The sequence below is a fragment of the Oncorhynchus kisutch genome, linkage group LG2, assembly GCF_002021735.2.
Source record: "Oncorhynchus kisutch isolate 150728-3 linkage group LG2, Okis_V2, whole genome shotgun sequence".
In the NCBI taxonomy this organism is placed as follows: domain Eukaryota; kingdom Metazoa; phylum Chordata; class Actinopteri; order Salmoniformes; family Salmonidae; genus Oncorhynchus; species Oncorhynchus kisutch.
In genome coordinates, this window is record NC_034175.2 from 64,340,455 (window position 1) to 64,361,341 (window position 20,887).

The 20,887-nt window shown below is 42.9% G+C and overlaps 2 protein-coding genes across 3 annotated transcripts; both read right to left on the reverse strand.

Annotated features, from left to right (window-relative positions):
* Positions 1-571: 571 nt before the first annotated feature.
* LOC109870116 (ankyrin repeat and SOCS box protein 11) lies at positions 572-4,616 on the reverse strand. The gene is made up of 6 exons (XM_020460471.2): positions 3,634-4,616; positions 2,124-2,203; positions 1,899-2,006; positions 1,619-1,769; positions 1,190-1,513; positions 572-906 (listed from the first exon to the last, which is right to left on the reverse strand). The coding sequence occupies exons 1-6, from the start codon at positions 3,728-3,730 to the stop codon at positions 782-784; spliced, it is 885 nt and encodes a 294-aa protein (XP_020316060.1). The 5' UTR covers positions 3,731-4,616; the 3' UTR covers positions 572-781.
* Positions 4,617-4,741: 125 nt separating this feature from the next.
* Positions 4,742-9,617, reverse strand: LOC109870025 (phosphatidylinositol N-acetylglucosaminyltransferase subunit A). Of its 2 annotated transcripts, none has more exons than XM_020460348.2 (7): positions 9,366-9,617; positions 8,480-8,977; positions 7,497-7,767; positions 7,213-7,345; positions 6,997-7,129; positions 5,895-6,101; positions 4,742-5,747 (listed from the first exon to the last, which is right to left on the reverse strand). In XM_020460348.2, the coding sequence occupies exons 2-7, from the start codon at positions 8,924-8,926 to the stop codon at positions 5,454-5,456; spliced, it is 1,485 nt and encodes a 494-aa protein (XP_020315937.1). In that variant the 5' UTR covers positions 8,927-8,977; positions 9,366-9,617; the 3' UTR covers positions 4,742-5,453. The 2 variants fall into 2 exon arrangements, with proteins under 2 accessions (XP_020315937.1, XP_020315931.1); XM_020460342.2 differs by having other exon boundaries at positions 9,146-9,559.
* Positions 9,618-20,887: the final 11,270 nt, after the last annotated feature.

The window sequence follows — 20,887 nt, forward strand, 5'->3', positions numbered from 1 at the left end:
TTATTTAACCAGGTAGGCCAGTTGAGAACAAGTTCTCATTTACAGCTGCGACCTGGGCCCTCCCACTGAATTTTAACATACTCCATCTCCCACACAGTGGGATGCTCAGACTCCCTCAAGGTAATTCATAGTTTGGTCTAGATCCTAAGTGATGTTTTGGCTCCGATAATTATCACAACAATCATTATGGGTACTCCAGCATCCCATGAGGTCATTAATGAGCCATTAGGTGATCTCTGTTTCAGGAGACCTGATTGGCCATCAGGCATTTGATGATATGACCTTTTCAATCTCAATCTAAACTGGCATACAAGGAGGACAGGAAACACCCTGAAGCCACACCTCTCCATCTGCTATGCCTCTTCCCTTCTCAGTCAGCACCTTAATCCCCCTCTTCTCACAGACAAAGGAAAGGCATCAGGGAGAAGACGGTGACTGTTGAGATACACTCGCAATGGCTAGGCCAGGGTTCAGGGGTTGATACTGAATTTGATGGGGCTTCCCTTACTGTTTATGTAATTGGGTAACATGTCCACGTCAACATTTATGACAAAAGAAAAGCTATTTTGGATATGTTGAATATGACCATTTATTAGAAAATATAGCATCCTGAGAAAAGCTACAAATCAGTCAACCCAGTTTCTATTAAACCAAGAAAAACAAAACCATTCATTTGTTCAGTTACCAACTCACTGCTAAAACCACTGAACAAGTAGAAGTTGATTAAAATAGCAATAAATACAAATTACCAAACATTTGTAAAAAAGTTGCCATTTCAGTGTTACTGGTAAAGCAGGAAAGCCTGGAGTCTGTAAGGGAGGAAGAGGGCTGATGTTCTGTCCAGACGAGTCTGTCCCAAACTCCTCCGAATGCAGAACCGACACAGCTGAGAAAGAGTGCAGGGACCTGGGGAGAAAGAGGTGAGGCAGTAAGGAGGTAGAACAAAGGGGAAGGAGATATGTCAGACATGGAAAATATGTTGATAGCCTTCCATCAGTAGACATGCACTAATAGCCCACTGGGCACAGATGTAAATTCAACGTCTATTCCATGTTGGTTCAAGTTAACTTCATTGAAATGAAGTGGGAACAACGTTGATTAAAACATTGTGTTCCCAGGGGGACGTTTGGGTAGAGTCATGTATGCGTGGATGTGCGTGTGAATGCATTAATAAAACAAGCATTTTCACCTCTTTTCTGTATTGTAGTTCTGACTGTACTGTCGCAAGCTGCCAGCTCTAGAGGAGTCTTCCCGTCTGAATTCCTACAACTCCCATCAGCCCCGTAGTCCATCAGAAGCTCCACCACCCTGACTTCTCCCCCTACAACTGCAGCATGTAATGGTGTGTCATGACCACACCCACCCTGGACATCAACACCTGATTGCAGCAGTCTCTCCACACAGTCGGTGGCCTGGGCCAGACAGGCTGTGTACAAAGGGGTTCCCACACCAGGCAGCTCCAGGTCTATGTGGAATCCATGGGACAGCAACACCTCTAGACACTCCCTGTGACCTGGGGAGGGAAACAACTTTTACTGAGTACAATGTTTACCATTATGCTGCATGAAATGGTCATTCTGAGTCACTGCACATAAAATAAATCCACATGCACACTTACCTCTCTTTGCAGCCTGGTGGATGGGTGATGCCAGGTGATGGACAGCATGAGTGTTGGGGCTGTACTGTAGAATCAGTCTGACACAGGCAACACTCCCACTGCTGCAGGCATTGAAGAGGGGTGTGGCTCCATCAGTCGATACCATCTCCACCTGCAGACACACAGAGAGCAATCACATGAAGCGGCTTTAGGTTAGACGCTACCTATATTGTTAAAAACAATCATTTATCACCTGTGATTATTCCTAGTTTGAGCGAGAGAAAAAACATGCTGTCCTTACATTGGCCCCATTCTCAAGTAGGAAAGTGGTGCAGGCGTAATGTCCTCCGAGGCAGGCCTCGTGGAGGGGAGAGACCCTGTCCATTGTCAGCATGTCCACAGGAAACCCCTGAGAGTGGAGAAGATGGAGGACTTCATGTCTATGTGATGTGTGTGTGTTTTGTTTAGTGTCAGTATGTCATTTTTATGGCAGCTTTATTACTGTAAGACATGGTTGGCTGTCTACCTGTGAGACCAGAGTCCTCAGGATCAGGAGTCTACCCTGGTAGGCGGCATCGTGAAGAGGAGTCCTGTCTGACCACAAGTCTGTGGAAACACACACACAAAATCATTCATACTGTAGCCTGTCCAAACACAGCACATCATTATCAGACAATCAACATCCTGGACCTCAGAGACACTGAAGCCCAGTTCCTGCCCCGGTATCACAGAAAACACTACCTGGGAGAACTAAACAACCACACTGACTTGCTCCCCCTCTCCCCCAAACTGGTTGTACTAACTGGCTCATCTCATCAACAGAAGTAAATGAATATGCATCAGACAAAGCTGTTGGAACAGCCAGGAGAGGTCATGTGCAAATGAGAGGCACTGTAAGGGAAATGTAGTCTCACATACTCAAGTACTACCAGTGGTGTAAATACTTAAGTACTTCAGGAGTTTTTTTGTGTGTGTGTGGGGGGGGGGGGTTATATAACATCACAAATATATCTTGTCAATTTCTACACCCCCTCATGCAAATAGGTTTGTCTCTCTGTGGGGGGAATGGTTAAACTGAAGATGGGAAATGGACTGAAATAAAAATGTGCACCGTGTGGTGCACATTAATGGTTTCAGAAGTGTGTGTATGTGTCTGTGGACGTGATTAACTATAACCCCCCCTCGATGATGTCACTACATGAGAAAAACAAGTTTCAAACGTTTCTAAAAACCTGTTTTTGCTTTGTCATTACGTGGTATTGTGTGTAGATTGACAAGGAACATTTGTAATTTAATAAATGTTCGAATAAGACTAATGTAACAAAATGTGAAAAAATTGAAGGGGTCTGAATACTTTCCAAATGCACTGTATCTTTACTTTTACTCAAGTATGGCAACTGGTTACTTTATCCATCACTGGGTATTACTAAACTAGACTTTGGTTCCCTTACTTTCACAAAAAAAATGATATGCAGTATATTTATTCAGGGCATACATCAGTCGGCTACCCACTGTGCACAGATATCAGTTTACTTTTCATTTACATTTGGTTGGATTTATCAACAGAAATATTTGACCATGTCATTGGATTGAAATGGTTTACTTTTGTTCTTCAAATCCAATCAGTTTTCCACGTTGATTCAACGTCATCACATTTATTTTTTGGGTTGAAATTACATGGAAACAACATTGAATCAACCAGTAGGTAGACAGTATTCTTCTAAAAACACACACCAATAAATCTTGACCTAACTGCTCTCTCTTTCCATTTTCTCTCTCTCATCGCCTCTACCAACTTTCTGAAATATCTGAACCAACTCTTGTTCTCAACTCTTAGGAAAACATACTGTATATATTTAGGACACCAACCTTCTCTGTTGAACAACACCAATACCACAGACAAAAGCACAGAACACACTGAAGATCTCTTGGCCTCTCTCAAATTGTAAGTGTAACTTTCTTGCTCTCACAGAACACAAACTTGCTAAACAGAATTTACTTTGACAAAGCAGCAGAAGAAAAAGAGAAAACCATACCAGCCATGAGTGAGTTGCATGCCAGTCCACCATAGATATGGAAGGGTCCCCTCCAAGGCCGACTGCACAGGGCAATCTCCGACTGCACACCAGCCATGGTCAAACAACAGCAGCCTCCTCCACAGTGAATGAACCAGCTATGGGTGGGATCCACAAACCTGTCCGTCCACTGCTGGCTTTCCCAGACCTCTTATCAGGCCCCAAGCTACCTCCTCCCCCAACCCTGAGGAAAGGAGTACCACCCCTACAACCCCCCTTTCCGTGGAATTGGGGAACCGTTGCATGACAATAGACATAAGCATAGGACGGATAGACACAGACACACAAATGGAACATCTGTGACTATTCTGATATCTAGGTGGTAAGGTGTGGTATTTCAACATGTGCAAAGGTCAACCTTATGGCGTAAGAAAAACAAAATTGGATAAGGTGTGATTGAATTTAAGAAATCTGTTTAGGGCTTTCTAAAAGCCAATTTTAAGAGGGGAGTTGTAAAGCTATCTCCATATCTGTGTCGTTACATCATTCAAGTCCGGTTCACTGTTTCCTTCAGGGACATCACTTCAAAACATGGTGCCTGTAGTACATCGACATTGGAAGGTGAATAGTTGGGTATTTTGAAAGTAAAAACTTGTTTTTACCAAACTGTGGTTCACTCTTCACAGTCTGAATGAGGGCTACATACATACAATATTGACTTTTCAGACTTGTTCTAAAACTGTTGAGCTAGATTAGTATGTTACATGTATAGGGGGGATGGGTGTGTCCAGCACCTCTGGAACCTTCCCTGCATACAGTACACTCTCTCCTGCATCTTTGAAACATTTGACCCTCATCAATACCCTTAACCACTTCAGGCAGAAAATGTTCCTATAGTGAGAACAATGATGCTATTTACCCAGACTTACAACCCTAATGATGTGTGAATGGTGCACTACCCTCAGCCTTGAAAAGATAGGAATGCCAATCCTACCTCCTCCCCTTTCATTGCTATGTGTTTAGTCTGGCAAGATGTTTACAGTGAAAACAGTGATGTTTTTATTCCAGGACGTACATGTTTGAGGCCCTAGCTATTGAAAATCCTTGATCAGAAAAAAGGGTGATAAAATAGGTCATCCTGAAACAGACTTTACTTTCCTTATTTCCATCATAGGTCAAGGTTCAGGAATCAGTGCATCATCAGGGTACACACAGCCTTAAGCATGAGCTCACAAACATTTGTAAAAAACAAACACAAAAAAAACCATTTCCATAGCAGAGGAACCACCCAACAAAGACATTGGCAAAGCATGATATAAGTAAAAAAGTTAAACAGCAGAGAACTACAAAAAATGAAATTCAACCATAAAAGGACAAGGAAGGGAACTTGGTTAGTGGGTGGGGTTGGAATACAAAACTATGCTATTACAGACTCCCCTTAACGTTTATACTGCCGTCTATGGCAACCAGTGGCATTCAATGTGGCATTTTTGTAATAACGGTGTACCCCCAACCTCCTTCCTTAATCAAATCATTCTCTATGAACCTATATCCTTCTTTATAAAATACAAAAACTATGAGTGGAACATTAATACAGGAGTACTTCAGTTTTGGGGTTCATTCCGGGGTTACAAAGAATAAAACGTACATCTATAACTGTCTTAACCTGAGCAAGAACACTCATCCTATTGTAAACATCAGGGTCCCCCTAAAAACATTCTGCAATGAGTGGTCAGTATCCACAGGTGATTAGGTAGTTGGGTCAGAGGTCAAGTTAAGATTTTTTTTAAGCAGTTATATTAAGGTTGAGGATAAGGAGTTGTGTTTGCTTGGAGTTATCATCATAGCTTGGTCTTTTGACCACCTGGCTCCTCCTTTGTCAACATGGCACTTTTAGAGTGAGTTCCTTTCCTATCGCCCAAGCCCTGCCTCCACAGCCCCTGGGGCCCCGTGGCATCCATGGCAACGTCTATGAGGCAGTCTGGGAGGAGCCAGCGGAGAAGGAGCAGGAAGAGGAAGTCGAGGACAGCGAAGAAGGAAAAGATAGAGCCTGCCACAGGGCCACAGTGGGTTCTCAGTCTGAGCAGCCGTCTGTCCAGAGGAAGAACCTTCTCCCCAGCCACACGGTCATACACCTGACAGAACAGAGAGCAGATACACACACACATAGTGTTAGTATCAATGAATTAAACCTCATCAATATCTCAGTCTGTGTCAATTAAAAGGTATCACAGTCTAGATTTAGGAAACATACAAAATATATTATGCATGTATGAGCCTACCTTCTCTGTCCTCTCTGCGACATTCCTCCAGGTGTAGAGGGTGCAGACGTGGGCGTGGATGGAAGCTGGGGAGGCGACGCTGCCCGATCGTTGTCTAGCAATGACACTGTCCAGGCCGGCACAAAGAGAACGCACGGTGGGCTCACACAGGGTGATCAGATCCTCAGGTAGAACCTCAGGGATCCCTCCAACACGCGTACTTACCACCTACACACACACACTTCCATGAACCTCATTAACCACACACACATACTCAATCCACCGATGTTAAGAATAACAAGCAGACACCCATCCAACCAGCCACATGCAGATACCAACCAGGGTTTCCGTTAGGAAAATGTGGTGCCGGACATTTGACAGGCAGAACTTAAATTTACTGGACATTTGAGAAAATTCCCAGACCCATATGCATTGGGTGCATAACCCGATTAGGGTGTCCACTCACGGAGCTTGTGGTAATATGGTAATTCATATTAAAAGTTAAAAGGTGCAACGATGTGCGGTCCTTTTTACTGAACTCTGATGTGCACTTTGAAGATGTTAGAATAACTGTCCACATTAACTTTTCCTCAGACAACAATACCAGTAACTAACAGCAAAATCACTAGCCTGTCAATCTACTATAGTATAAACGTTTCGTTCTGTAATGCAATTAGCGGGAAAACAGCATTGTCCAAAGCGCACCGCACATGAGTGACAGAGATGAAAATATCCATTAGAAATGTAGAAAGAGGGGAGATGTAATACGCAACAACTAACATGGGTTGCTAATAAGGATTGTGCTTTTGGCTAATGGACAATGAAAGAAAGTGGATTTTAAATAATTGCCTCTACGGATATGGTCTGATTTAAGCTACTTTGAAGCATGGTTAGACATGCCTCATAATATGTAGTAAAACATTCAGATTTCAAACAATAAAGTTTATGTTTTCAAAATGATACTGCCTCCAGCTCATTGCAAAGTGGTGTGTGTCACATTGATGTAGCCTGCCTTCCATTGCATATGCATTTGCTGATTGAGATATTTTAGCAGTAGCTCTTGCGCTGTCTGACAGATTTTCCGCTCAGACTCTGTATCTGTATATTCAGTCAGCAAACAGACCTGTAGTCCACAGCTGGCCCCCTCCACTATAGCCATGCAGAAGGCCTCGGTCAGGGAGGTGTTGAGGAAGATATGTCCCTGGACCAAGACCCCCCGCACATCCTTATGCTCAAGGGCCCCCAGGAGACGCACCCTGGGGAGAGAGAGAAGGAAATCAGACACACACCTACACCTGCAAATATATATCAACCCACACACATCACTGTTTAATTCTACCTGTCGTGTAGCTGGTATTTCTCTCTCACTTCCTCCAACACGATTCTCTTTGGTCCCTCTCCACCAATCAGGAAATGTAGATCGGGATGTTTGAGGCACAGCTCTGGGATGATCCCACTAAGAAGATCTATTCCTAAAAAAAGTGTATAAGCAGCAGTTGAGACTTCACATTCCTACAATCATATCTACAGGCTTTATTTATTGATAAACGACAAGCACACATAGTTCATCTTCTTGCTATGTGGGGTCTACATTTATCATTATATAGTCTCACCGCTCCTTACCTTTACGATAGACGAGGCGGCTGACCACTACGATGGTGATCCTGTCGTCACAGCGCTGGGAAGGGTCGGGGGTGAAGTCTGTGGGGTCGACAGCGTTGGGGATGACAGAAACAATCTCGGGGTCAAGTGCTGCCCTAAGCACGGTGTTCTCCTTACTGGTGTACGACACGCACACAATGTGATTGGTGTCGCACAAAGACACCGTCAGCAGCTTATTGGTCAGTACCGAGCTAACATCAGCAAAACCAAAGAGGGAGTGGTCAGTAAACACCTGTAAAAAGACAACAACTTTTAGATATTTATACTAAATGGACACACAAAAACTATTTTAAGAACTTTATATGCTCTCATCTTGCTCTAGGATGCGCCTGCAATGGCATCATCTTCCCTAAAGTGCACCACTTTCGGTCAAAATTGGCTTAGTTTCACCGCACACAACTCTGTTAGACTGCTACCCACAACTCTGTTAGACTGCTACCCACAACTCTGTTAGACTGCTACCCACAACTCTGTTAGACTGCTACCCACAACTCTGATTAGACTGCTACCCACAACTCTGATTAGACTGCTACCCACAACTCTGATTAGACTGCTACCCACAACTCTGATTAGACTGCTACCCACAACTCTGATTAGACTGCTACCCACAACTCTGATTAGACTGCTACCCACAACTCTGATTAGACTGCTACCCACAACTCTGATTAGACTGCTACCCACAACTCTGATTAGACTGCTACCCACAACTCTGATTAGACTGCTACCCACAACTCTGATTAGACTGCTACCCACAACTCTGATTAGACTGCTACCCACAACTCTGATTAGACTGCTACCCACAACTCTGATTAGACTGCTACCCACAACCCTGATTAGACTGCTACCCACAACTCTGATTAGACTGCTACCCACAACTCTGATTAGACTGCTACCCACAACTCTGATTAGACTGCTACCCACAACTCTGTTAGACTGCTACCCACCGTGTTGAGGCCCATGGTCTTGGCGTGGAACAATGCATCGTGGCCCATGGCGGAGAAGGAGCTGTGGGCGTGCACCACGGTGATACGCTCCCTGACAAACACGCAGCGCAGCAGCGGCAGGCTGTGGAAGCAGGTGGTAGCTGTGGACTGGTTGTACATCACCTGCAGGGGCAGGTAGTAGACCTTGAGCCCATTGGTCAGGTACCGGACCCCCTTCCTGCAGCCATAGGCGTGGGTGGCGATCACCACCTTGTGACCCTTCTCTATCAGACACTGAGACAGCTGGTAGATGTGGCTCTCCACCCCTCCCATGTTGGGGTAAAAAAAGTCTGACACCATGCAGATGTTGTGCTTCCTGGCAGGGGCATGGGGAGCCACTGTGAGCCCATCAGGGTGTCTGTTGGCTGGGGGAGCGTGGAAAGCTGCCCCCCTCCTTCGCTGGCCCATGGTGGTGTGCGTCACTCATACAGGCGTCTTACATTTAGAGGAACCATGCACCTGAGTAAACAATGAAATAAACATGTCAATGGATAGCTACAACTACACAATCTGCTCAGATTAACCTATGACTTGATCTAACTACAACATAACCTTTCCATAAGCGTCATTACCAAAGTGTATCTATGAATAAGCAGTTGCAAGTAAGCTAGCAAGTCGAGGAATTACCTTTGTAGTGGCTTGGACAACGATTCCCATAGATAACCGATTCATTTGTGGCTTGGAGGTAGCATGCTAACGTAGCTAGCAAGTTAGAAATGAGGCTAGGTAAGCCAGCTAGTATGTTGGCTGTAATGCTGCCGAGAACATTTAGATGACTGGGACTTGAGAGACTACGACCTTACCTTCAAAACAAAGCGAAATAGTTTTTTGTTTGATATAAACCTACATTTTGTCTGAGTCCCATCTTCATTCAAATTTCTGTCAATCAAAACAACCTCGTCGCTTCCTGGTCTGCTTCAGATTGTCTTCTTCATTTTCTTCTTCTTCTAGAATCTGGTGTTATTGCTGCCTCCTGCTGTAGTAGTCAGGAATAGCCTCACTGCGTCTTGTGCGTTCAACACCTGGGATGCGGTCCAAACACTTAAAAGACACACCCTCGTCCGCTTACCTTCGCCTTATGCTCTTGGGGGAATCCCCGTCGCCATCTTGGAGGGTGGTTCAAATGATCAGCCAAGCAAGAGAAGTTTGCAATGTAAGCCCCTCAGCCCTAGTTTTTAGTCGGCTTTGCAAGTGTACAATTATGTTCACTATGGCCTGAAACTCCCCATAATTCAATTCAAGATTGTACATCCTGCTAAGAAAAGTCCGTAAAATTTTAAAACAACATCAATGGAGAAGTCAACATACAAGTAAAAACTAATGCAAATAAGGTAGACATTTTGCTACTACATAAAAAGTAAATATGTTTTTGTTTGGTTATCTTTTGGAAATTGTATAAATAAAACATTTTCCTTCTTCAGAAGTTCCAGCTTGGCAGGCTAATGTTAGTTAGCTAATTAATTTGCTAACTATCATACAGTAGGCGTATTTTAATAATGATATTTTTAATATAAGTAGACATGCACTCATAATTCACTGTAGCGCATATAAAGCACCCACAAGCTACCAGTGGCTGAAAACAAAATCATTGCAGGATGAACTAGTGAAGAATTTCCGGCCAAGGGTGGTCAATTTAAAAATCATTCCTTCCTCCCTCGCCCCTTGCCCTGCAAGTGTATACTCGTCAGACATCATGATACGTCATCAGAAGTGTCCACTTAATTTTAGGTCTGAAGGGATAGGGTGTGTCTTTTAAGTGTATGGACCGCAGGGTATGGACCCTTGTTTTAATGTCTTCAATTCAACAAGGCGCAACATTGCAAGTCTTCCTGGAACGCTTGCGAAGCAGACCAAGCTGACCAGGCCGGCGTTTGGAGTTTGAGAAGTCAATTAGAGAAGTGAAGAATTCTACTTTAGATGTTCATTTTCTCGAAATCTAAAGGCACAACCTAGATTCGAGCCAATATCTTAAGTAGGTGAACATGTTATTACTCCTGCCTTGTAAACGAGACAAACTGACACATTTACATTTTTGTCAAAAACAACTTTATATCGTAGGAGTGTCTTTGATTTGATGGCCTAGACATGGGCAGTTCGGTGCGAGATGACCATTGGACCCGAAGATCAATCTTGGAGGCGATGTCATGGCGATGTCATACAGATAAACATGTTTTAAGTTCCTCTGCGTACACATCACTGACAAACTGAAATGGTCCACCCACACAAATGGTGTTGTGAAGAAGGCACAACAGTGCCTCTTCAACCTTAGGAGGCTGAAGAAATTTGACTTGTCACCCAAAACCCTGACAAACGTTTACAGATGCACAATCGAGAGAATCCTGTTGGGCTGTATCACAGCCTGGTACGGCAACTGCACTGCCCTCAACCGCAGGGCTCTCCAGAGGGTGGTGCGGTCTACACAACGCATCACCGCGGGCAAACTACCTGCCCTCCATGACACCTACAGCACCCGATGTCACAGGAAGGCCAAAAAGATAATCAAGGACTGTTCATACCGCTACCATCTAGAAGGCGAGGTCAATACAGGTGCATCAAAGCTGGGACGAGAGATTGAAAAACAGCTTCTATCTCAAGGCCATCAGACTGCTAAACAGCCACCACTAACTCAGATAGGCTGCTGCTGTATTTCATATAATCTATTACACCTTGCCTATCCTGCTCGGCCATCGCTCATCTATATACTTACATGTGCATATTCTCATTCACCCCTTTAGATTTGTGTGTATTAGGTAGTTGTTGGGGAATTGTTAGATTACTTGTTAGATATTACTGCACTGTCGGAACTAGAAGCACAAGCGTTTCGCTACACTTGCATTAACATCTGCTAACCCTGTGTATGTGACAAATAACATTTGATTTGTCTGTTTCCAATAATGTTTGTTCCATGTATTCTGCTGCTGTCATGTTGTGTTGCTACCATGTGGTTGTCATGTGGTGTTGCTGCCATGCTATGTTGTTGTCTTAGGTCTCTCTTTATGTAGTGGTGTGGTGTCTTTCATGTGGTGATGTTTGTTTTGTCATATATTCTTATTTTTAATCCCAGCCCCCATCCCCGTAGGAGGCCTTTTGGTAGGCCGTTATTGTAAATAAGAATTTGTTCTTAACTGACTTGTGTCGTGTAAGTTCTAAAGAATCAACGCTCATGAATATTACCAGTCACAAAATTCAGACATTAGCTGCTCCCCCTCTTCCTCCTCATGAGTCATTGTCAACCCATCTGCTTCACATGTTATCTTAGTGATTTATAGGACAGTGATCAGAAAAGAGGAATTGATGCTGGTAATCTTTGTCACACAATTTTACTGGTAGGGGCATGGAGAGATATTCTCTCATGCGAATACCTGATTCCCCCACCGTATTTACTGATTCACCAGACATGGGAAGTTTTTCCATAGCCTTACAGCTAATTACAGACATTGCAGCCCCAGTATCAAAAATAAAAATGATTGACTCCACAGTAGGTTCCTTTTTTACTGTAGTTGACTGTTTTTAAGAAAAATTGACTCTGGTCCCTCAGCTACTTCCTCTTTCCAATTGTGTCAACTTCCCCTTTGTCTGCCCCTGTCTCTACCTCACATCCGTCTTGATAGTCTCGATTGTACAGTGTCGTCTGTGGAGGTGGTCTTGTCATCCAGGGCGTTCCTTCTCCTCCTACTCCCAGGGCCCCCCTTGGGGTTCCTCTAACCCTCTGTCCTCCCCTGCCTCTCCATGGTTAGCCCGTACCTTGTTGAGCAGTGCCCCGATCACAGTTGTTTGCATAATGTCCCAGTTTTCCGCATGTGAAGCAGATTCTGTCATTCTTGGCACCCCCTCTTCCTCTAGGGGCACCTCTGCTGACCACCACGTCCCTTCTCAGCCTGCCCTTGATAGAATGTCAGCTGGGCAGCCTGTAACTTCTGGCCTTTCACCTCCCTCTCCTTCTTTTTCTCCTTCTGCCTCTCACCCACCTGGCGTTCTGCATGCTTGCAGTGCTGGACCACTGTCGATTGGCTCCGTCTCCCAACTGATGCAGGTGGTTCTGACCATTTTCTGGATCTCTTCCTTCAGTCCTCGGACTAAGAAGTCTTTCATCAAATGTCTGTATGCATCTGTGCCAGAGACCATGCCACTGTTCAGACTGAAGCACATCTCCAGGCATTTTCGATAGTCCCCCAGGCAGTGATATTTCTTCTGAGTGCAATTGTTTTTTGCTGGCCAGTCAGTCCTGGCAAGATATAACAATTTCTGCCTATCCCTAAGGCTTGTCCACTGGGTCTGGTAGGCTCCTCCTGCGTCCCATTGGACGTTGAGGTCAAAGTCTCCCTCCACGTCTCGCCAACACAGGCCCATCTTCTTTCTGAAAATGTGAGCCAGTTCAGCAGCAGATGGCTTGTACTGCCTACATATTCGTCCATTGGACTGCCAGATGGTGAAGCGTGATTCATCACTCCAGAGAAAGCGTTTCCACTGCTCCAGAGTCTAATGACAGCGAGCTTTACACCACTCCAGTCAGCGCTTGGCATTGCGCTACATGCTTCTGCACTCTGTGGTCCCATTCTGTGAGCTTTGCGGCTGAGCCGTTGTTGCTCCTAAAGTTGACCGGGGCAGCTCTAGCAAGGCAGAAATTTGACAAATATGACAGTACCACACAGTACCACAAATATGACAGTACCACATTGAAAGTCACTGAGCTCTTCTGTAATGCCATTTCACTGCCAGTGTTTGTCTATGGAGATTGCATGGTTGTGTGCTCTATTTTATATGCTGGTCAGCAATGGGTGTCACTGAAATAGCCCAAACTACTCATTTGAAGGGGTGTCCACATATCAAATCAAATCAAATCAAATCATAATTTATAGTGTATGTTATAAATTCCAGTGTCCCGGGTTTACCTTTACTATGTTACGTGTAGTCTATGAGAAGCTGTCCGGGTTGTAAATTTGGGTACCAGGTATATCCATAGTCTTTCCCAAGGGAGAGGGATAACTGGGCCCACAATCTGTCTTCTCCAGCAGGTGGCATCTTTTAGTTTTTTTCACTCACCAGGAGAGGAGTTTTTGTATGGAGGTCAATGAGAGAGGGTCAAATTGAATGGCTTATTTTCTAGGTGTGGCTTATTTGATCGAACAGAACTTCCGTAATGCTTAGGTTCTTACGTAATGCTTAGGTTCTTACGAGGGTACTGATATATATAGGACAGGTGACGTCCCGGTATATCTCAGTTGTGCCTGTTGTTCCACCCACCAACAAATTTCTGGCTATGCAACTGATCTGGTCAATATAATGGATAATCTGTAGCTTTACCAACCTGAACCATTTAGCCTCCTTATACACATGGCTTGGGCTAAATCAGGATAAATTACATTAAATGACAATGAGGAAAGGGTTATCATAAGTCCATATAAATAGGATTCACTGAAATACTCAGCCCTGGAAGATGAACGAGACAATGGTATGTGTGATCTGTAGGCTACAGTGCACTTTACCTCTCCAGTGCAAAAACAGGATTAAGAGGACCGTCATGGATATGTTTCATATCTTACACAAAAGTATGTGTCTTGTGTCTTGTTAAGCTTCACTGCTCATCTTTGCTCCCTCTCATCTGCTCTTCCTGTTTCCACTTCAGTTCCTCCCCTATTCAGAAACTCAAGTATAGCTAAGTTTGCGTGGAATATGCAGAAAAATGCACCAAATTCTTTGTTAATCTTCAACATATAAATGCTACCAACAATAATTTACTGCAACTTGTCACCCATGATTCAGCAAACAATATTTTGAAAGAGGAAGTAAAGTACTTTAAGAATATGTTTTCATTTAAATTTCCACTAACCAAAGTTAATTGTAAGGATTTTCTTTCCTATGAATAAAGTAAAACTAACAGCTGTACTCACTCATGTGAAGGCCAAATTACAGAGGAGCAACTTCTTGATGCAATTAAAGCCTTTAAGTCCATGAAAATCCCTGGGCTGGATGACATACCAGTTGAGGTATATCAAACCTTTTTCCTGATGTACTCAGAGGACCGTTATCAGCATGTTTGGTAACACTTCACTTGAGACCTAGAGTCATAACACATTATGACACGGTCATAACCATGTCATAATATGTCATAACAGCTGACATAACTTGTCATAACCTGTCATAATATGGTCAGTACACTGTCAAACACATTTACACCTGTTGTGACATATATTGAGTTTTTTATGGCTGGTTATGACACCTACATAAGTCTCAAAACCCACATTTATTCAAATGTGTTTTTTCTCTGCCAAGAAGTTTCCTTTCATTTGTTTCTTAAATCCTTTGTTGTAATTAATTATTTGCAGTCATGTTTTTTTCCATCATATTTTATAACTTGTTGAAAATATAGTTTATGACCCTGTCAAGAAGCATTATGACCATCCTGTGTCACTTTACTTGGACTAAGAAAATACACTTTGACGCTCTTGTAGTGACACAACTTGTAGACTTGTTTACGTGTTGCTGTGCATTTTGTTGCTAACCTTACTTTGCTACCTGCCAACTTTACGGTTTTTACTTTTTAATTATTGTTTATATATTTAGTGTTTCCCTCGCTCAACTTTTTTTCATTCAACTTGTTCACTCCGGACGCTTTACCTGGACGTGGTTTGTCAGGACCTCCACCAGCCGAAGCTAATTAGTAACTTTAACATGATGCCTTCTAATTGCAGTCGCCCTAGTCACTAAACCCTAGTCATTGGCGAATCCATTACCTGCAGTATTAGACTTAAAACGAATCATCCAGCGATCATACACTGTTTACCAGGGGACAGGGCTACCAACGTTAAGGCTAATCTGAAGATGGTGCTGGCTTAAGCTAAAACTGGCGAGTGTAGAGAGTATAGGGATATTGTTATCCACGTCGGCACCAACGATGTTAGGATGAAACAGTCAGAGATCACCAAGCGCAACATAGCTTCAGTGTGTAAATCAGCTAGAAAGATGTCAGTATCGAGAAATTGTCTCTGGCCCCCTCCCAGTTAGGGGGATTGATGAGCTCTACAGCAGAGTCTCACAACTCAATCGCTGGTTGAAAAATATTTTCTGCCCCTCCCAAAAGATAGAATTTGTAGATAATTGGCCCTCTTTCTGGGACGCGCCCACAAACAGGACCAAGCCTGGCCTGTTGAGGAGTGATGGACTCCATCCTAGTTGGAGGGGTGCTCTCATCTCTCATCTCTCATCTTACAAACATAGACAGGGCTCTAACTCCCCTAGCTCCACAATGAGATAGGGTGCAGGCCAGGCAGCGGGCTGTTAGCCAGCCTGCCAGCTTAGTGGATTCTGCCACTAGCACGGTGTAATCAGCTCAGCTATCCCCATTGAGACCGTGTCTGTGCCTCGACCTAGGTTGGGCAAAACTAAGCATGGCAATGTTCGCCTTAGCAATCTCACTGGAATAATACCACCTCCATTCCTGCCATTATTGAAAGAGATTGTGATACCTCACATCTCAAAATAGGGCTATTTAATGTTAGATCCCTCACTTCCAAGGCCGTTATAGTCAATGAACTAATCACGGATAATAATATTGATGTGATTGGCCTGACTGAAACATGGCTTAAGCCTGATGAATTGACTGTGTGAGGCCTCACCTCCTGGTAACACTAGTGACCATATCCCTCGAGCATCCCGCAAATGCGGAGGTGTGATAGCAAATTTCAATTTACAAAAAAAAACCAGATGTTTTCGTCTTTTGAGCTTCTAGTTATGAAATCTATGCAGCCTACTCAATCACTTTTTATAGCTACTGTTTACAGGCCTCCTGGGCCATATACAGCGTTCCTCACCGAGTTCCCTGAATTCCAATCGGACGCTGTAGTCATGGCAGATAATATTCTAATTTTTGGTGACTTTAATATTCACATGGTAAAGTCCACAGACCCACTCCAAAAGGCTTTCAGAGCCATCATCGACTCAGTGGGTTTTGTCCAATGTCTCTGGACCTACTCACTGCCACAGTCATACTCTGGACCTAGTTTTGTCCCGTGGAATAAATGATGTGGATCTTAATGTTTTTCCTCATAATCCTGGACTCTAGGACCACTATTTTGTTTTGTTTGCAATTGCAACAAATAATCTGCTCAGACCCCAACCAAGGATCATCAAAAGTGGTGTTATAAATTCTTGGACAACCCAAAGATTCCTAGATGGCCTTGCAGACACCCTCCGCCTACCCAAGGACGTCAGTGTACAAAAATCAGTTAACCACCTAACTGATGAACTCAATTTAACCTTGCACAATACCCTAGATGCAGTCGCACCCCTAAAAACATAAAACATTTGTCATAAGAAAATAGCTCCCTGGTATACAGAAAATACCCGAGCTCTGAAGCAAGCTTCCAGAAAATTGGAACGGAAATGGCACCACACCAAACTAGAAGTCTTCCGACTAGCTTGGAAAGACAGTACCGTGCAGTATCGAAGAGCCCTTACTGCTGCTCGATCATCCTATTTTTCCAACTTAATTGAGGGAAATAAGAACAATCCAAAATGTATTTTTGATACTATTGCAAAGCTAACTTAAAAGCAGCAGCATTCATTTCAGCAGTGATAAATTTATGAACTTCTTTGAGGAAAAGATCATGATCATTAGAAAGCAAATGACAGACTCCTCTTTAAATCTGCATATTCCTCCAAAGCTCAGTTGTCCTGAGTCTGCACAACTCTGCCAGGACCTAGGATCAGAGGAGACACTCGAGTCTTTTAGTTCTATATCTCTTGACACATTGATGAAAATAATCATGGCCTCTAAATCTTCAAGCTGCATACTGGACTCTATTCAAACTAAACTACTGAAAGAGCTGCTTTCTGTGCTTGGCCCTCCTATGTTGAACATAATACACAGCTCTCTATCCACCGGATGTGTACCAAATTCACTAAAAGTGACAGTAATTGAGCCTCTCTTGAAAAAGCCAAACCTTGACGCAGAAAATAAATAAAAATATTGGGCTATATTGAATCTCCCATTCCACTCAAAAAAAATGAAAAAGCTGTTGCCTTCCTGAAGACAAACAATGTATACGAAACGCTTCAGTCTGGTTTATGATCCCATCATAGCACTGAGACCGCATTTCTAAAGGTGGTAAATGACATTTTAATGGCAGCAGACCATAGCTCTGCATCTGTCCTCGTGCTCCTAGACCTTAGTGCTGCTTTTGATACCATCGATCACCACATTCTTTTGGAGAGATTGGAAACCCAAATTGGTCTACACAGACAAGTTCTGGCCTGGTTTAGATCTTATCTGTCAGAAATATATCAGTTTGTCTCTGTGGATGGATTTGTCCTCTGACAAATCAACTGTAAATTTCGGTGTTCCTCAAGGTTACGTTTTAGGACCACTATTGTTTTCATTATATTTTACCTCTTGGTGATGTCATTCGGAAACATAATGTTAACTTTCACTGCTATGCGGATGACACACAGCTGTAAGTTTCGATGAAACATGGTGAAGCCCCAAAATTGCCCTCGCTAGAAGCATGTGTTTCAGACATAAGGAAGTGGATGGCTGCAAATGTTCTACTTTTAAACTCGGACAAAACAGAGATGCTTGTTCTAGGTACCAAGAAACAAAGAGATCTTCTGTTGAATCTGACAATTAATCTTAATGGTTGTACAGTCGTCTCAAATAAAACTGTGAAGGGTACTCTGTACCCTGTACCCTGATCTCTCTTTTGACGAACATATCAAGACTGTTCAAAGGACAGCTTGCTTTCTTTCTCTCTCTCTCTCTCTCTCTCTTGCTTGTCCTGCTCCTGAAATCTGCTCATGCATTCATCCCGGTCATCAGCAACAGAGCTTTGGAGTAGGTGCATATCTGACATCAATGTGTGCACAATTACAATGATAATTTAATAAGGTCAATTTCAGAAAATGCTATATAACATAAAAATACTGTTGACAAGTAATCTAGGGTGTAATGGAATGTTTTGCCTTGTGTTGTGGGTTTTGATACTCTTATGTCAGTGTCATAACCAGCCACAACCAGTCTAAATATGTCATGACAGTGTTATGACCATATTATGACAGTGTTATGACACGTTATTACATTATGACATGGTTATGACTGTGTCATAATGTGTTATGACGCTAGATGTCATGTAAAGTGTTACCGCATGTTTGGACCACTCCTATAAAAATGGTTGACTATCCGATACTCAACAAGAAGGTCTGATGTCACTATTACTGAAACAGTAACCATGTGGTAAATATAATGACGAGTCCATTTAAAAAATTGGAGTCCCCTTACACTCCCCTCACATTTCAGTGTTGTGATGAAATTCTAGCAACATGTATAGCACATTGAATTTAAAAGGTATTGCTGAATATTATTCATCCTAATCAGACAGGTTTTTTCATGGACAATACATTGGAGATAATATAAGACACTGGAAACAACAGAACACTATGAAAACCAGGCCAGGTGTTCACAGCTGACTTTGAAAAGGCTTTTGATAAAGTACGACTAGAATTTCTATACACAGTGCATTCGGAAAGTCTTCAGACCCCTTGACTTTCTTCCACATTTTGTAACATTACAGCTTTATTCTTCAATGGATTAAAATGTTTTTTTTTCCCCCCTCATCTATCTATAACCAATACCCCATAATGACAAAGTGAAAACAGGTTTTTAGACTCAATTGAGCTCAGGTGCCCATTGATCATCCTTGAGATGTTTCTAAAACTTGATTGGATGGCGCAGTGGCCACCAGAGACTCTGGGTTCACGCCCAGGCTCTGTTGTAACCGGCTGTGACCGGGAGGTCCGTGGGGCGACGCACAATTGGCCTAGCGTCGTCCGGGTTTAGGAGGGTTTGGCCGGTAGGGATATCCTTGTCTCATCGTTCACCAGCGACTCTTGTGGCGGGCCGGGCGCAGTATGCGCTAACCAAGGTTGCCAGGTGCACAGTGTTTCCTCCGACACATTGGTGCGGCTGGCTTCTGGGTTGGATGCGTGCTGTGTTAAGAAACAGTGCGGCTGGTTGGGTTGTGTATCGGAGGACGCATGACTCCCGTACGGGAGTTGTAGCGATGAGACAAGATAGTAGCTACTAACAATTGGATACCATGAAATTGGGGAGAAAAAGGGGGTAAAATAAAATAAAAATATATTAACTTGATTGGAGTCCACCTGTGGTAAATTCAACTGATTGGAAAGGCACACACCTGTCTATATAAGGTCCCATAGTGGACAGGGCATGTCAGAGCAAAAACAGAGCCATGAGGTCAAAGGAATTGTCTGTAGAGCTTTGAGACAGGATTGTGTCGAGAAACAGATCAGGGGAAGGGTACCAAAACATTTCTGCAGCATTGAAGGACCCCAAGAACACAGTGGCCTCCATCATTCTAAAATGGAAGAAGTTTGGAAGCAGTGTTTTACTTTTAATATATTTGCAAAATTTTAAAGAAAAAAATAACATTTTTGCTTTGTCATTATGAAGTATTGTGTGTAGATTGATGAGGGGGGAAAAATGACGTTATCAAGTTTAATAAGACTAACGTAGCAAAATGTGGAAAAAGTCAAGAGGTCTGAATACTTCCCGAATGCACTGTATGGGGGATACAACCATCCTAGCCCTGAAGACTTTGCTGCAAAGATACAGAATCATTAGATCACTTGTTTTGGGACTGTCCATATGTAGCTTGTTTTTGGTCGAGGGTTAAGGAATGGCTGAAGAATTGCAACATTTACCTGGAGCTAACTCTGCAAAGAGCACTGCTGGGTGGTTTGAAAAGCCATAGTCAATTGATAAATAATATAATAATACTCTTCGCAAAAAATGTCTTTAATTTACAATCTGTAGAAACTATCAGAATAAAAACATTCTTAACTTTTGTGAAACATCACAGCACAGTTGAATGATATATATAAAATCAAAACTGGATGGTGTTTAGGGATAGATGGGAGGGGTTGGGTGGAGTTGAAGGTTTGGACTAGAAATAACAAAAAGGCATGATGACTAATGTACAGTATACTCTGTCCGTAAAATGTGTATTGTATGTATAAGCTGGAAGTAGAAGCCTTTTTGTATTTTGCACATCAGGTCACTCTAATTAGGGTTAGGGTTAGGGTGTGGGGGGGGGGATTGGAAATAATACAGATAATTACATTTATAAAAAACACACTATTAAAGCTGATCAACCCCCTGCAGTAACAATCAAAACCACAAGAACATTTCATCTTAGATTACACAAACTGTAGGAATACAAATCAGGTATATACAATATACCTTACAGTGAAATGCTTACCTACAAGGCCTTAACCAACAATGCAGTGTTAAGAAAATACATTACAAAAGTAAGAGATAAGAGCAGCAGTAAATAACAATAGCGAGGCTATATACAG